Consider the following 17,773-nt stretch of genomic DNA (forward strand, 5'->3'; position numbering starts at 1 on the left):
AGTTCTTCGCTTTCTGCCATAAGGGAGGAGCCGTCTGCATATCTGAGGTTATTGATATTTCTCCCAGTAATCTTGATTCCAGCTTGTGCTTCTTCCAGTCCAGCGTTTCTCATGATGTACTCTGCATATAAGTTAAATCAGCAGCGTGACAATATACAGCCTTGACGTACTCCTTATCCTATTTGGAACCAGTCTGTTGTTCCATATCCAGTTCTAACTGTTGCTTCCTGACCTGCATACAGATTTCTCAAGAGGCAGGTCAGGTGGTCTGGTATTCCCTCTCTTTCAGAATTTTCCATAGTTTATTGTGATCCACACAGTCAAAGGCTTTGGCATAGTCAATAAAGCAGAAATAGATGTTTTTCTGGAACTCTCTTGCTTTTTCGATGATCCAGCAGATGTTGGCAATTTGATCTCTGGTTCCTCTGGCATTTCTAAAACCAGCTTGAACATCTGAAAGTTCACGGTTCATGTATTGCTGAAGCCTGGCTTGGAGAATTTTGAGCATTACTTTACTACCATGTGAGATGAGTGCAATTGTGCGGTAGTTTGAGCATTCTTTGGCATTGCCTTTCTTTGGGATTGGAATGAAAACGGATCTTTTCCAGTCCTGTGGCCACTGCTGAGTTTTCCAAATTTGCTGGCATATTGAATGCAGCACTTTCACAGCATCATCTTTTAAGATTTGAAACACCTCAACTGGAATTTCATCACCTCCACTAACTTTGTTCATAGTGATGCTTTCTAAGGCCCACTTGACTTCACATTCCAGGATGTCTGACTCTAGGTGAGTGATCACATCATCATGGTTATCTGGGTCGTGAAGATCTTTTTTGTACAGTTCTTCTGTGTATTTTTGCCACCTCTTCTTAATATCTTCTCCTTCTGTTAGGTCCATACCATTTCTGTCCTTTATTGAGCCCATCTTTGCATGAAAAGTTCCCTTGGTATCTCTAATTTTCTTGAAGAAATCTCTTGTCTTTCCCATTCTATTGTTTTCCTCTATTTCTTTGCACTGATGACTGAGGAAGGCTTTCTTATCTCTCCTTGCTATTCTTTAGAACTCTGCATTCAGATGGGTATATCTTTCCTTTCTCCTTTGCTTTTCACGTCTCTTCTTTTCACAGCTATTTGTAAGGTCTCTTCAGAGAGCCATTTTGGTTTTCTGCATTTCTTTTTCTTGGGGTTGGTCTTGATCCCTGTCTCCTGTACAATGTCACAAACCTCCATCCATAGTTCCTCAGGCACTCTATCTATCAGATCTAGTCCCTTAAATCTATTTCTCACTTCCATTGTATAATCATAAGGGATTTGATTTAGGTCATACCTGAATGGTCTAGTGGTTCTCCCTAGTTTCTTTGATTTAAGTTTGAATTTGGCAATGAGGAGTTCATGATCTGAGCCACAGTCAGCTCCTGGTCTTGTTTTTGCTGAATGTATAGAGATTCTTCATCTTTGGCTGCAAAGAATATAATCAACCTGATTTTGGTGTTGGCCATCTGGTGATGTCCATGTGTAGAGTCTTCTCTTGTGTTGTTGGAAGAGGGTGTTTGCTATGACCAGTGCATTCTCTTGACAAAACTCTATTAGCCTTTGCCCTAATAATTAATAAAAAAATAATTTTAAAAAGAATTATTATCTTGAAGGGATGCATACTGAAATATTAATTCAAAATACAATAAAATGCCTAGAGTTCACTGCCAAAAAAGAAATCCAAGGTAGAGGGAGGCTGGGAGGTATAGTTGAAACAAAATGGGTTATAAGCTGATCTTTACTGAAAGTGGATGATGTACCTGTGGGTTCATCATCCACTTTCAGTAAAAAATCATTCATTCTATTTTTGTATTTATTGATATCTTCCAGAATGAGAGAAAGAGAGAGATCTCCCTATCCTACTTGCTATTCTTTTTTTTTCTCTCAAGAGATAGGAGCAGGGACTTTCCTGGAAGTCCAGTGGTTAAGACTCCAAGCTTCCCAGCTTCCCTAGTGGCACAGTGGTAAGGAATCTGCCTGCCAGTGCAGGAGACACAGGTTTGATCCCTGATCCAGGAAGATCCCACATGCCATAGAGCAACTAAGCGTGTGTGCCATAACTACTGAGCCCATGCTCTAGAGTCTGGGAGCCCTAGAGATCGTGCTCCCCAACAAGCAAAGCCACCACAATGAAGAGCCAGAGCCCTGCAACGAAGAGTAGCCCCCAACCACCGCACTAGAGAAAACCTGCACAGAGCAACGAAGACCTAGAACAACCAAAAATAAATAAAACAACAACCACAAAAAGACGCTGTGATTCCAAAGCGGGGGGTGTGGGTTTGATCCCTGGCGGGTGAATTATGGGGCTTTCCAGGTGGTGCAGAGGTAAGGAGCCCACCTGCCAATGCAGAAGACATGGGTTCGAACCCTGAATCAGGAAGATTCCATTGAGTAGGAAATGGCAACCCACTCCAGTATTCTTACCAGGATAATTCCATGGACAGAGGAGCCTGGCAGGCTGTAGTCCATGGGGTCGCATGGACTACACTACTACACACAAAAAGAAGGAGGAGGGGAACTAAGATCCCATGTATCACCCGGCATGGCCACACACACAAAAAAAAAAAAAAAATTAAGGAAAAAAAAGAGAAATAGGGACAAAATAATTAAGCGCTTTAAAAACACTTTCTTTCCCTTCTTCAGAGTCTCCCTCGCTCTTGCCATTAGACCAATAGCCACTCCTCAGCACTGCCGACTGGGACGCATACATCTGACCACACTGCTAAGGTGCTTGTGGCTTAGCACCCCAGGGGTAATCCTTGCAGCTCAGGGGTGAGGTCACCCCACAAGACAAAGACCGAAACGGTGGGTGGCGAAGTTTCAAGCATCGGCTGCAGGCCAGAGGGAGGATATTTCTGCGTGTATTAGAGGTAGGAAGGACGCTCTCTCACATTCTGCCCTTTGCAGGAAGCCCTGGCAAAGGACAGTGTGGTTTTCTCTTTATTTCTCTTCTCTGAATTTTGTTGTCAGTCTGGGCAGCAGGCTCTGAATTCAGCATTGTTCAGAGAAGGGAGATACTGCGAGAGGAGGGTAAGCAGCTGGATAAATTAGTAAGATTCTGTCTCATTAATGCGGGATGAAGAAAAAAGCTCCTTGCCTCTCCAAGTTTGCTGTGGGCCTCTTGCTAGCATGCAGCGCCCAGCCTGGCACCAGTCACACCTGGTAACAGCTTCTCAGTAAAAGCTATTCCTTCCTCTGAGAGTGCAGAGAAATGAGCAGGGTAGGGCTCAGAAATTCTGAGCTGGTTAAAACCTCAACCTGTCTAGCCAGTTCTGCTCCAGGCTGCCATGGGCTGCTACTTTATGTGCTACAGGCATTTTTGTATACCTTCGTGTGTTCTTGGGCTCTTGGTTTGTTTATCCTGCTCTTTTGCACACAAATCTGTCCCTGTATATACCAGACAGCCCTATCGAATGTTGTTCTATCATCTTGACATTGTTGGACTTCCTTCCTAGCACTTATATGGAAGCATTAGTCACTCAGTCATGTCTGACTCTTTGCGACCCCATGGAGTGTAGCCCACCAGGCTCCTCTGTCCATGGAATTCTCCAGGCAAGAATACTGGAGTGGGTTCTTCTTCAGGCGACCTTCCCAACCCAGGGATTGAACCCAGCTCTCCTGCATTGTGGGCAGATTCTTTACTATCTGAGCCACCTGGGAAGCACCCTAGAATATATATGAAATGATCCTATTTATTTATACATTTACTTGATTACTTGTTATCTAATGATATTAGATAATATTCTAAGGCTATCTCCCTTAGAATGTCAACTCTTTGATAGAAATTTTGTCTTGTTCACCAATTTGCCTACCAAAACAGGGTATTTGTGGAGATTGAATGCATGAATGACCATGCACACGTTTGTCTTCCAAAGGAGAGGGTGGACAGGTTAGTGAGACAACTGCTGTGTGAAGGGTCCAGAGCCAGTCCTTCTCCAAGGCATGAGATCCCACTGTGGCCCTGACCACACCATACTGATCTTCCACCCAGCTTTCCTTCCTTTCTTCCTTCCTTCCTTCCTTCCTTCCTCTCTCTAATATTAATATATATGTGTTAGATAGCATATTGAAAAGCAGAGACATTACTTTGCCAACAAAGGTCCGTCTAGTCAAGGCTATGGTTTTTCCAGTGGTCATGTATGGATGTGAGAGTTGGACTGTGAAGAAGGCTGAGCGCCGAAGAATTGATGCTTTTGAACTGTGGTGTTGGAGAAGACTCTTGAGAGTCCCTTGGACTGCAGGGAGATCCAACCAGTCCATTCTGAAGGAGATCAGCCCTGGGTGTTCTTTGGAAGGAATGATGCTAAAGCTCAAACTCCAGTACTTTGGCCACCTCATGAGAAGAGTTGACTCATTGGAAAAGACTCTGATGCTTGGAGGGATTGGGGGCAGGAGGAGAAGGGGAGGACAGAGGATGAGATGGCTGGATGGCATCACTGACTCAATGGACGTGAGTCTGGGTGAACTCTGGGAGTTGGTGATGGACAGGGAGACCTGGCGTGCTGCGATTTATGGGGTCGCAAAGAGTCGGACACGACTGAGTGACTGAACTGAACTGTGTTTGTTTTGTTCTAATACCTTTACTTGGAGTTTGTTTACAAAAGTAACACATACTTGTTATCTTTTCTTTTCTTCTTTTTGGCCACACCTTTGTTTTGGCTGTGTAGCTTGTGGGATTTTAGTTCCCTGACCAGGGCTTGAAACCTGGTCACAGCATTGACAGTACTGAGTCCTAACCCCCGGACCGCCAGGGAATTCCCCATGCTGGTTATCTTTTAAAATGCACAAGTATATTTTTTAAATAATGGAAAATTATCCCCTTCCTTTCATTGCCTCTTTCCAAAGGTAACCAGGCTGGCATTCAGATGTATATGCTCCCAGTCTTTCCTGGAGCACAGGGGAGTTTTCACCACTCCCCCCACCAAGACTGCACAGTTCCAAGCTGAGGACATCTGCTTCCTCACTCCTCTCCCCCTTTCAAGAAAAACTCTCCATGTTCTGAGATTTCTCAGAAACAAAACACCACAGCTTTCCACATTCCTTCTGTGCTCCCCACCCTCCTCCTTCAACCAAACAAAGCAAAACAAAACACAGAAATGCCAAGGAATGATTATAAAAACTGTGAGCTCCTGAATCAGGCAGATCTGGATGGAAATCCTGCCATACCATCTGTCAGTTGCCTTGACCCTCTCTGAGCCTCAGTTTCTTTGTAAGAGAAAAGATGATTTACTTACAAGAGTGGGTTGGGACAGGGTTAAACTGGACGCTAGACAAGGGTTGGTGCGTGGGAGGAGATTTCATAACTTAATTTTTCTTTCTTCCCAACATCACTCCCAGGCCAATTGCGACTGCTTCCCTGTCACTTTTGTTCTGCTAGAGATGAAGAACACCAAGGTTTCTTTTCTTTTGTAAAAACATCATGTTGTTCATCATTTCCTCCCCCTTCCCTTCACTGGGTTTAGTACTTCTTTCCTCAATTCCCCGTTTCCCCGTCAATGTTCTCAGGGCCCCAAAGAAATCGGGCTTCAGGTGAAAGAAAAAGGGGGGACCAGCAGTGCCCCCCACCCCCGCCCCCTGTGGCTGCGGCTCCAGGACTACCCACTTCAGCCAGGAACACCCCACTTCCTGTGTGTGGAGGCCACAGCCAAAGCTCGGACAGCGGTTACACAATCGGTTACACAATCGCCTGGCTGTCTAGTTGTTAACCTGATAACCTATCACCTCTAATAATCACTGTGCCTCTCTGGGGCTTGAAACAACAGAAGGAATACACCCACCCCGCCAACCTTCCCAAGCACCCAGTTTCGGGCTGGGGGATGCCCAGAGTCAGGGCGTCATGCAGGGCCACCCAGGTGAGTAGACTGAAGTCCAACTCGCCCAGCTCCAGTTGGCCTCTGTTTCAGGAAAGGGATCCCTGAAATTCCTGAGAAGCAGCACTAGGGGCACTCAGGAGACCCGTGCTGATTGGGGTACAGTTCACCCCAAGCCCTGTTCATACCCAAAGAAGCAAATACACCAAGGCACTTCTCCGTTATCATTATCAGTCTGAACCCTGACCCTGGATTGCCTCTACCTGCAGCCCCGATTGGGACAACTTTCCCCAGAACTTTTCAGGCTCTGGAGTGAGGATTCTGAGAGAAAATCACAGGAAGAGGCTAGAGGTAAGAGTGTGGAGCCGCAGGGCATGAGAGAACTTGCATTGCGTGACAGACTCTGGGACAAGCTAAATAATAGCTTCTTTGAAGTTAAGAACTATTGATAAGGGGGGTGCTGAGGGTTCTTTCTCTTTCAGATCTTGGCTGTTAGTCTCCCTCAAGCCAAAAAGTAGAAGAGTAGAGAAGAGGTGGACAATAGAGACCCCAGAATGAGGGTGGCCAGAGGGATGGGGCAGGGTGAGTGGAGGCAGCCTGGAAGCAGGAAGCTGGCAAAGGTGAAGAAGTAGCCCTGAGGGGCCACCGCCTGTGGGACAGCTGCACCCCCTTGTCAGCTGCCTGGGTGACAGTACAATGGCGAGGATGTAGAAGCAGGAAAGAGCCAAGAGGGGCTGAGTGACACTGGGGATGAGGGGATAAGGGAGGACCCCGGTCATGGGCAGCCACAGAGCATCTTCCCTTGAGTCAAATGATCCCTCACCCATGGGAACCAGGAGGCCAGACACCCATCACACCACACACCAAAGCCCAGCCTCGCTTTCCTGCCTGCCACTCTGGTTTAGAAGCCCTGTGGCTCTTTTCGACAGGCAACCTCAAGCCCAAACATTGTTACTTTTACTCTCCAATAAAAACTTCAGGGCAGAGCTTTCATCCAGGAGATGAAAGAGGCTTCCTGAGACCAGAGCCAGCAGGTTCCTAGAAGAAGGGCGTGGGGGTTACTCCAGTCACGTAGCCAAGTTTGATGACAGAGGGGGCCCTTGGTTTCGAGATGCACAGCAATTTGTGGGGGTCCTCTTTTCCAGCTCTCTAAACCCTCACTCCCCAGATGAGGGCAGCCCCCAGAGAGATAAGGGATCAGGCTTTAACCATCCCTCAGTTCTTGAACAAGTAGCTGTCATTTGCCTAGGAGCTGGGACACTCTATTAGCAGGCTCAGAAGTCATGGAATCCTCCAGTTGGAGAACTATATCCTGGATAGATGGAGAGCCTGAGTTTTAGGGCCTGTCACGGTCAGCTAGGGACAATGGCATCACGCTGGGCTGTCCTTGGGCCCTGCTATGCTGCCCTAAGGAGTTGTTGGGGCACCAGGCTAGGAGGTGAGGGAGAGCATTCCACTTTCACCTTCTGAGGTTTACGAGGGTAGTAGAGGGTAGTAATGAGCACTGCCAAGCTTCTTTCCACTTCAAAGCTTATGAGGAGCTAATGGGTCTGGAGAAGGTGGAACCTGGACACACAACCCCGCCCTGGCCCCTGTCAGGGCAGCTGTGGTAGGGGAACACAAATGTCTGGAATAAGAAGGAACCTCAGGAGGGAGTTGACCCTGGCTATGGATTGGGGAGCAAATGAGCCCACAGTCCTCAGGGTCTCTGAATGCCAAGAGTCAGGTCCACGTGCAGAGATGAGTGTTTAGAGATCCAGAAACGTGTGAGCATACACACTCATGCCAATACACATGCCCATGCCCATAAAGGCATAAACATTCTGGCAGGTACACAGATGTACACAGGCACACACAAGCACCCTCACATAGCCACACTGACACAAATACACACTCCCGCAGGCACTTGCACATACACGCAGGCAGCACACAGGTATACAGGAGCGAAAACCCGCCCAGATACACAAAAGCGCATGGCCAGGCCCCCACCCCGCTGAAGGGAAACGTGCTCAGACATAGCGCACATCTGCACACGCTCAGGTTCCTTCGCACACACACTTGCACTCTCACACAAACAGCTGCCCAGGCCATTTGAAAGTGCCCCAGCTAGCCAGCCGCTATCCGTCATTCCCGCCTAGCTGCGGCCCGGGCCCTCCCCCTGCCCCGCCCACCCCAATTGTTTGTATAAATTCCGTCCCGGTGCCCCTTTCCCGCACAGCCAGCCAGCCTGGACACCTGCACAACCTTCTCTCTCTGCCCACTCTTGGCAGACCCCTCGGGAGCAAAGCGCACCAGCGAGCAGCATGGGTAAGGAGCGGGGCTTCTGACCACCGTGCGCTGCCCGCCGCTGGCCCGCCCCCCACCAGGAAGTGACCGAAAACCTGGAGCGGGAGCTGGTTAGCGGAGGGAGCTGCCCGGCTCTGCTCCACTGTCGCCACCCCACCCCGACCCCTGCATTTCCCAGAACCAAAGTTCTGGAATCGTCTGTCTGGGAAGGCAGAGGGACTGCTGGGAAGGGTGACCTTGGGCTCCCACCCAGCTCCCCAGCTGCAACCTGGGACCAGGGCGCCTTGCTGCAGCTGAGAAAATACGTACGGGTGAGGGCACTTAAGAGCTACTGTAGGGTCTCTGACAGTTACCATGGGAGACTGACAACCCTGATTCAGTCCTAGGCCAGCTTCTCACTGCAGGGACTAGGGAACCCGGCCTTCCGTGGCCAGGGGGGCTCTCTAGCTATCCTGCCCCACCAATCACTCCAGGAGGGAGGTCAGGGAGCCCCCACACTCTCTTAAAACGGGGGGCAGGGGAGAAAGGCTGTTTCAGACTGTTTCAGTGCCTCCACCTTCTCAGTTCTCCAAGTCTGCAAGCTCTCCTATTCCCCTATGCGTGGACTTCTTGATGTCAGGCTGAGGAGGAGCCTGGGTCTGCTTGGGAGTATTGAGGTTCTTGCCTCCTAGGACCTGGCTCTTTCCTGTGCTGGTGGAATGCCCAACAAGCCAGCCTGGCTTTGGAAGAACCCCTGGGCTCATCTCAAACCCAAAGATAGTCAGAGATGTTGCTTGAGATGCTTAAGATAGATGCTCCCCGAGAAAGAGGACTGATGATCAGTGGAGTCTGAGTGGCTCACAGGGCCTGACCCTGACTGGGAGAAATGCTGTGGGTGTTGCGGCATGGGGCACTTGGGCTCTGGGATGGGAGGATAGTGCTTAGGGGCAATACCTCCTTCACAACACACCTCCTTCATACCTTTACTTCTCTCTCAGTCTCTGGCTTTGCAGTTTTTGTATCTCTGTCTTGATGTCTTGGAGTTGTTTTTTTTTTTTTAATATTTTTATTTATTTATTTGGCTGCATGGGGTCCTAGTTGCAGCACCAGGGGTCTTTTAATTGCAGCGAGGGTTCTCTAGTTGTGGTGCATGGGTTCCAGAGCTGTGGGCTTAGTAGCCTTACTGCCTGCAGAATCTGAATTCCCCAACTAGGGATCGAACCCACATCCCCTGCACTGCAAGTCAGATTCTTAACCAGTGGACCACCAGGGAAGTCCCTTGAGGTCTTGGAGTTTTGAACCTCCTTCCATTCTGTTTCTGGCAAGCTCCTTCCCCTCCCCCTCACCTCCTGTGCCAAATCCTGACACAGCTTGGTTGTAGAGCTGAACAAGTATTAATTCCTTGGGGCTGGGCCTCACCTGTCCCAGTCCAGCCCAGCCCTCTCTCTGAACACCAGGCACTGCCTTGGATCTCTGGCACAGCTCTCCCCATATTTATACAACATTTCTCACCTGAAAGTACTTCTGAATACTTTGTCTCGTTTGGCTTTCACAGCCACTTAAAGAAGAAGGTGAGGTATTATTAGCCTTTTTAGGCAAAGGGGGAGAAAATGGAGAGAGTAGATGTCAAACCTGGACTTTGAAAGCACACTCTGGACTCTCCATTGCTGTTACTGCCTTTTAGACTCCTAAGTCATGTGGCTGCTGCAAGTAGGGGACCTGGCTCCCTGGCTGAGGGCCTGAGCCCAGGTACCAGTGGAAATGGACTCTGGAGCAGTGGCCAGACTGGCCAGGCTCCAGGCAGGGAGGCCGTGTCAAGTCCTGTGAACTCCACTCCAGGGTTTTTTTTGGCCTACAACTCCCTCAGTTTATTCCTCAGCCCTTCCTCCAGATTAGGCCCCAAATCCTGATGCTTAATGCCTAGTGGTAGCCATCCTTGTCAGGGACTGACTTTGGTTCCTGACTGTGGTCCCCTAGATCCACGTGGCTTCTCTTGCCAGACTTCAGGGGACAAGGAGGGCCACTTCCTACAGCTCTGGTGGTTGGGCATCTGAACTCTCCAGGGTTGGCTTACAGATAAACCAAGTGGATGGGGCCCACACAGGGGTAGAAACTGGTCTAAGGATCTTCAGCTGGGTCTGTCCTGCAGCCTTGAACTTCAGCCTCCTAACTCTTCCCAGACTCTTGGTTATATAACCCTAGCACTGGCTGGCAGCCTGAGGTTCAGGACCCAGAGGGGAGGGAAGCAGGAAGTATCCGAATTCCTGGCTTAGATGCCTTTCAAGTGAAATGAGATGAACAGGCGCCACCTGAGGGCTGTTCCTCAAGCACAACCAGGGTTAACTGGCTGCTCCCAGGCAAGGACACAGCCTCATGCTTGACTTCAACTCCTGGTTTATTTCTCATACAAGCCTACTGTGGTATTCTTATTACCCTCTTCTTACAGATGATGTGAAAACTGAGGCCAAGGAGGTAAAGTGATGTGTCTAAGTTCCCATGGCCAGTCAGTGACCAACCAGCTGAGATGGGGACCCAAGTCAATGTCATAACCATTGCACCACACAGCCTCCCCTGCACTTACCCTTCTCCTGCCTCCCCTGGGTCCTGCTTGAGGGTCGTGCACCTTCAAATATATCTCTGCAACTCTCCCCACCACTCCCACACACTCAGGAAGGTCTGGAGGGGACCTGGGACGGTTCCTCTGCCTTGGCCAGTGGTGGGATGGGAGGACTGGGGGGTGCAGCATGTAAGGAAGGAGCCTTCGCCCTCCAGAGCGTGGGCCAGCCAACAAGCCCCATTGTTTCCACAGCTACCAAATGTGGGAAATGCGGACCTGGCTACCCTTCCCCTCTGGAGGCCATGAAAGGTAAGTGTGAGAAGGCTGAGATCCAGCATCCCCAGGGGTGGGCAAGCCAGTGCCTGTTACTGACCCCGTTGCTGGCACACCAGCACTGGTCTGGCCCTCCTCCCCAGCACATCACCCCCACCGCCTGCTTTCTACCCTCTAGGACCCAGGGAGGAGCTTGTCTACCTGCCCTGCATTTACCGAAACACGGGCACTGAAGCCCCGGATTACCTGGCCACTGTGGACGTCAACCCCAAGTCTCCCCAGTATTCCCAGGTGAGGTGGCGCTTGGACGCCAGCGGGCCCTAAGACCCCCTCCTCTAGATTGCTCTGACAGTCCCCTCCCCACCCCATCCTTCTTCACCCTCTCTGGGTCTGGTTGTTCAGGTTGCTCATTGCAGAAGAGCACCCCCACCCATGTGCAAGGTCAGTGCTGGAATCAAGGCGGTGCTCTGCTGCCAGCTGCAGTGGGTCCAGGGAGCCTCTTTTGAAAAGCACACAGAGGCATGGTCTGGATAAGCACCGCCCATACCCGCTCTCCTCTGCTAGGTCATCCACCGGCTGCCCATGCCCAACCTGAAGGACGAACTGCATCACTCGGGATGGAACACCTGCAGCAGCTGCTTTGGGGACAGCACCAAGTCGCGCACCAAGCTGTTGCTGCCCAGCCTCATCTCCTCCCGAGTCTATGTGGTGGATGTGGCCACCGAGCCCCGTGCTCCAAAGCTGCACAAGGCACGTCCTCTGCCCCAGCCAGCTCTGAGCCCCTAATGTGCTCAGCACCTGGGGCAGCCTATGGGCAGGAAAGCCGCCCCTACAGCAGCTGCCTCGGGCCCCTGCACAGGGTCAGGCTCAGCAGCAGGGAGCGGGGCTGGACTTTGGAGGAGAGTTACCAAGTGTGCTGGGTCATTGTCACCCAGGGGCACCACAAGGGAGGAAGGAGGCTCTTGTTTTTCACTCTGAGCTGAAGGAGCCATTTCTTCCCCAGTGAGTTAGTGAGCCCAGGGTTTCCCTTAGGCGGAGCCTCTGATCCCTCCTTTCAACACTTTGCTGAGTGCCCTCTTTGTGCCAGGCGCTCACTGCTGGCCGCTGGTGATACAGAATTGACACTGGCATCCTCCCAGCCTGGGAGGAGCTTATGGTCTCAAAGGGCTGTGAATGCCCTCAAGACTGGGGAGGAATGGGAAGGAGGGAGGAGAGAAATTCCAGCTTTCTGCCAGAGAGTTGTCAGTCTGTCTGACGCCACTGCTGCTCTGCAGACTGAACCTTTGCCATATTCCTACAGAGAAAATTGTGTCCATGTTTGAAAGGAAAAGAGGGTGGGTCAGCAAATGGAAGTGTGGGAGGGGAGGAGTAAAGAGTGGAGACTCCTGGCCCTGTTGGTTTCTGACATCATTCCTTACCCCTCTCCAGGTCGTTGAGCCCAAGGAGATCCATGCCAAGTGTGACCTGAGCTACCTCCACACCAGCCACTGTCTGGCCAGTGGGGAGGTGATGATCAGTGCCCTGGGAGACCCCAGGGGCAATGGCAAAGGTATTGTAGGCACACCTGTGAGGGAAGCAGGTCCCAAACTACGGGAGGGACGGAATGACCTTCCGGGGAGAATCAGAGGGTGGGTCTCATCCAGTATTTAAATAATAATCATGTAACTTTGGTCTTCCCAGCTGGCACTAGTGGTAAAGAACTTAGCTGCCAGTGCAGATTGACGTAAGAGATGTGGGTTCGATCCCTGGGCTGGGAAGATCCCCTGGAGGAGGGCAGGGCAACCCACTCCAGTATTGCTGCCTAGAGAACCCCATGGACAGAGAAACCTGGTGGGCTGGAGTCCATAGGGTTGAACACAGTCAGACAAAACTGAAACAACTTAGCACATATGTGTGTAACTTCAGTTGTTTCAATTATTTTTATGAGGATGAGCCTTGAATGATGAATTCACTTACAAGTTCTGATCTGCCATGGGGAATGTGAGAGAGTACAGACATGGCCTCAGAAAACAGATACATTTAATATCAGCCTTCCCAAATTCAAGAGCAAATCTTACAATCCTTGGGATCCTTAATTGTCATAGCTACTTGCTCACTTATGATGTGATCAATAGCTTTTACATGAAATGTCTACTATGTGCCAGACGCGACCTACGAGACAGATGCTACTGTGATCCCTGTTTCACATGTTAAGAACCTGGGGTGCAGACTGATTAAGTCAGCAGCTATTAAGTAGCAGAGCTAGAACTCAAACCTGGCACTGTGCCTCCCCAATTATGTCTTAATCACTGTGGTGTACTGCTTCTCTCCCAGCCTCACCTGTTTCACCAGAGCTTTCCATCCAAAGGGCTTGGAGTGAACTATCAGTTAAGGTCATGGATGGCCTTACTGATTACTGCATTAGACTGCAGTAGATTACTGCATTAGACTGCATTAGATCAAGGTTACTGCATTAGACTCCATTTAACTGCTTTTTCCAGAAGACGGGTTGCATGACATTCCAAGATTTAAGAACACTTAGGAGTAGACATCTATTTACATTTGCAAAGAAATGGCAAGGTGTCACAACCTACTCAGCTAGGGAAAAACAGTGGGCACTCGTGTCAAATTACAAATAAATAGCATTTTCTTTGTCTAAAAAAATGTAGTGAGCTGAATGGAGTTTAGACTCTGGCAGGAATCCTACACTGAAAGTAGGAGACTGGGCAGAGGAAGCATAGGGTACAGTGTACTAAAAGATCCTGGCACAAGGGAGGAAAAATGAACCCTTTGGTCTGGGAGAGGGATGAACTGATGAAAGGCAGGAACACCAGAGCAAGTCCCCACCTTTCATCTGGCCTTCTGGGTGGGACCCTTTGGACAGGTGGCCAAATCCACCTCCTGAATCTAAGGACCTGGCACACCCAGTGGGAGGAGGGGCACCAGGCAATGGGCTTGGAGCCTCTTGGACAGGCCTGGGGTGAAGGCTGGATACGGGTCCTGTCTCCACCACCTCTATCTACCGCTCTACTTTCCTCACTGCTCAGGGGGTTTTGTGCTCCTGGATGGAGAGACATTTGAGGTGAAGGGGACGTGGGAGCAACCTGGAGGTGCTGCGCCTATGGGCTATGACTTCTGGTACCAACCTCGACACAATGTCATGATCAGTACTGAATGGGCAGCTCCCAATGTCTTACGAGATGGCTTCAACCCTGCTGATGTGGAGGCAGGTGAGAATCCCCCGTATACCCATGGGCTGGCTGGAGCCTGCTCACATGAACCCCTGCTTTTCTCTTCCAAACCCCCACTCTCCAGCCATCTTATTTCCCTCATGTGGATCCTGGAACCTTGGGGTGATGGTATAGGATGTGCTGAGTGCTTGACTTGCTCAAGCATCCTTCTGATCCCTCCAACCCATCTTTCATCCTTCTACCCTGGGCTGGGCCCCAGCCTTGGCCCAGGCTCTCCTGCCCTGATCCTGATTCCATCTTTCGGCCGTGTCTCCACCCCAGGGCTGTATGGGCAACACTTACACGTGTGGGACTGGCAGCGCCATGAGAGGGTGCAGACCCTGACTCTGCAGGATGGTCTCATCCCCCTGGAAATCCGCTTCCTACACAACCCGGCCGCTGACCAGGGCTTCGTGGGCTGTGCCCTTGGCTCCAACATCCAGCGCTTCTACAAGAACCAGGTGATGTGAGCTCTGGCCCTCTCCTCCCAGCAGTCCTATCAACTCTCTGCCAGCTTCCGTACTGTGCCCTCCCTTCTCCCTCAGGGTGACCCAGGCCTCCTCCTCCTCTGGCTCCACCAACCCAGACTTCCCAGGAATTAAAAATAAGGCCACCTGCCCTGCCTCTCTTCTCTGTCCTAGGCTAATTTCTCCCTAAGCCCCAACTGGCCATATTCATTCATTCATTCAAAAAATATTTAGTGAGTCAGGCACTGTGCTAGGGCTTCCCAGGGTGGTGCTAGTGGTAAAGAACCCACCTGCCAATGCAGGTAGATGTAAAGAGACATGGGTTTAATCCCTGGGTTGAGAAGAACCCCTGGATCAAGGCACAGCAACCCTGATACAGCAACCACTCCAGGATTCTTGCCAGGAGAACCCCATGGACAGAGGAACCTGGAGGACTGAGGTCCGTAGGGTCGCAAAGAGTTGGACACAGCTTAAGCAACTTAGCACACACACACACTCTGTGCTAAGTGCTGGGAACACAAAGGGAAAGCAGACATGATCCCTGCCTTAGGAAGGTCTGCATGGGAGTTAGACCCTAGTGGCAAGACCCTATACCTACTGTCTCTCTGCAGACGGTACACTCTAGGGGGACCTAGACCTGACACCCATCACCCGACTCTGACAGGCTCCCCTCTCTGCCTCTTAACCCCAACGCAGGAAGGGACTTGGTCAGTGGAGAAGGTGATCCAGGTGCCCCCCAAGAAAGTGAAGGGTTGGATACTGCCTGAAATGCCAAGTGAGTGCTCGGGGGAGCATGGGAATTGGAACGTTGGTTCCTGGGCTGGGGAACAAGAGTCCCTAAAGCCTCTGGACCCCACCCCATACCCCCAGGCCTGATCACTGACATCCTGCTGTCCCTGGACGACCGCTTCCTCTACTTCAGCAACTGGCTGCACGGGGACCTGCGACAGTATGACATCTCTGACCCCAAGAGGCCCCGCCTCGTGGGACAGGTGGGGTCCCAGCAGGATGGAGAGGGAGGGAGGGAGGAAGTAGATGTCTAGACATGAGGCAAAGGGTACAAAGTACCTGGGGGATGATAAAGAAGGTGCAGGAAAAACAGAGATGGGGGCTGAGGGACGCTCGGGCCAGAACCACAGGGAATCGTGGTTGCACATGGGGAATGTGAGGAAGTGAGGTGCTCTTCCTGGAATGTCCTCACCGCCCACCACTGTCCTCCTTTCCGCTCTGCACCTCCCCATCCAGATCTTCCTCGGGGGCAGCATTGTTAAGGGAGGCCCTGTGCAGGTCTTGGAGGACCAGGAGCTAAAGTGCCAGCCAGAGCCCCTGGTGGTCAAGGTGAGGCTGTCTCTCCCACAGATCAAGGGTCCCTCAGATCCCTGCTGGAGAGGTATGGGGGAGAGGGCTGGGCCGCAGCTGAATATCTCTCCGGGTTTGAGTGGTGCCACTGATTCCCACGACCTGTTTGTAACCCTGGGATCTGACCCCTGCTTTTCCCAAGGGGAAGCGAGTGGCTGGAGGCCCTCAGATGATCCAGCTCAGCTTGGATGGGACCCGTCTCTATGTTACCACATCGCTATACAGTGCCTGGGACAAGCAGTTTTACCCTGATCTCATCAGGTAAGGAGACAGCCTGGGCTCCCCTCCCAGCCCTCCTCTCCCAGAGGGGTTGGGCTTCCTGAAGACTCCTCAGCTCTCCTTGCAGACTCTCCTCCCTCCTCAGGAAGCCCTCCTCCTTCCACCAACACTTACCTAATTTTGATGGAAGGAGAGGTGGCCCCCTCTGACCTCTTTCTTCTCCTGCCCTGTCTCCACCAGGGAAGGCTCTGTGATGCTGCAGATCGACGTAGACACAGTAAGGGGAGGGCTGAAGTTGAACCCCAACTTCCTAGTGGATTTTGGGAAGGAGCCCCTTGGCCCAGCCCTGGCCCATGAGCTCCGCTACCCTGGGGGCGACTGCAGCTCTGACATCTGGCTCTGAAGCAGCCCCCCAGCCCCCCAGCTCCAGCTCCTAGCTGCAGCCCTCCAGCTCTCCATTCTGCAGAGACCTGGCTTCACTCTACTCTCTCAGCCTCTGACCCTTAGCAGCTTCTCCTTTTAAAGCCAAACCCAGGCTGGTGACATATAGTGAGCCATGTCTCCATCTGCCTGCCTCGGCCACAAACCGCTCACTGTGCTGTTTTTACATGAGCTGTTGGAAATGATTTTTCTAAGAAATAAACTGGTGAACCTCTTCCTGAGATCACTTTGTCTCTGGGGGCACTGGGCCTATGGCTCCTCCTCTGTTGACCCTTTGTATCTTGCACAGGAAAGTCCTGAAGAGGACCAAGGGGTGGGGTAGTTATGATGACTAGTTCATGCCAATGATTACAGTATGATGCCATTGGTGCCAAAATCTCATTTTTATGGCCAGATAGAACCTGAAGATTTTGAAGGCGGTTGTCACAAGGAGAGCTGGCAGGGTGAGACTATCAGTGTTCCTAAACTATTTTTTTTTAATCTTTTAAATTTTTTAAAAAACGTTTATGTATTTGGCTGTGCAGGCTCTTAATTGTGGCATGTAGGATCTACTTCCCTGACAAGGGATCTAATCTGGACCCCCTGCACTGGGAATGTGGAATCTTAGCCACTGGACCACCAGGGAAGTCGCTAATTTGTGCTTTCTTTTAATGAACCAACCATCTCATCCACCACCCCCAGGAGAACGTAACATGGCCTCTCACACACAGGAGATCCCCTAGACCCCAGACATAGATGGTGCTGTCAGGTCCCAGTGCTGCTGCCAAGACTGGGAGAGCACACCAGTCCGGGGAGGTTAGGTGTGTCACCTCCTACCTGGAAGACAGGAACGAGACTGGGCAAGGAAGGCTGGGACTTCAAGGTAACCAACCCAGCAGACCAGGCCCCAGGACTCTTCCCTCCTTGCCTGGACGGCGTTTTAGAACCTTGCCCAAATCAGAGATGTCTCCTTTCTCTGCATTAAGTCATCAGTTGTTTGTAAGAGGAATGCAATGGAAGTTTCAGGAATCTAAGAGGCAGCAGTCAAGCAGTAATTCCATTGACTCCTTCACTCTCTACCCAAGACAGTACCAAGCAACATGCAGGTATTAATCTACCTTATTTTCTGTCTTCCACAAAGATGTCTTTATTCTAAATACT

General features: G+C 50.8%; 1 protein-coding gene across 1 annotated transcript; it reads left to right on the plus strand.

Annotated features, from left to right (window-relative positions):
- The first annotated feature begins 8,042 nt into the window (after positions 1 to 8,042).
- Positions 8,043 to 16,854, plus strand: SELENBP1 (selenium binding protein 1). The gene is made up of 12 exons (XM_061406883.1): positions 8,043 to 8,150; positions 10,918 to 10,974; positions 11,117 to 11,229; positions 11,503 to 11,688; positions 12,367 to 12,487; positions 13,965 to 14,147; positions 14,430 to 14,608; positions 15,311 to 15,389; positions 15,485 to 15,606; positions 15,860 to 15,952; positions 16,116 to 16,234; positions 16,433 to 16,854. Exons 1-12 carry the CDS (start codon positions 8,147 to 8,149, stop codon positions 16,593 to 16,595), a joined length of 1,419 nt encoding a protein of 472 aa, XP_061262867.1. The 5' UTR covers positions 8,043 to 8,146; the 3' UTR covers positions 16,596 to 16,854.
- The last annotated feature ends 919 nt before the right edge of the window (positions 16,855 to 17,773 follow it).

The sequence above is a fragment of the Bos javanicus genome, chromosome 3 (assembly GCF_032452875.1).
Source record: "Bos javanicus breed banteng chromosome 3, ARS-OSU_banteng_1.0, whole genome shotgun sequence".
Taxonomy (NCBI): Eukaryota; Metazoa; Chordata; class Mammalia; order Artiodactyla; family Bovidae; genus Bos; species Bos javanicus.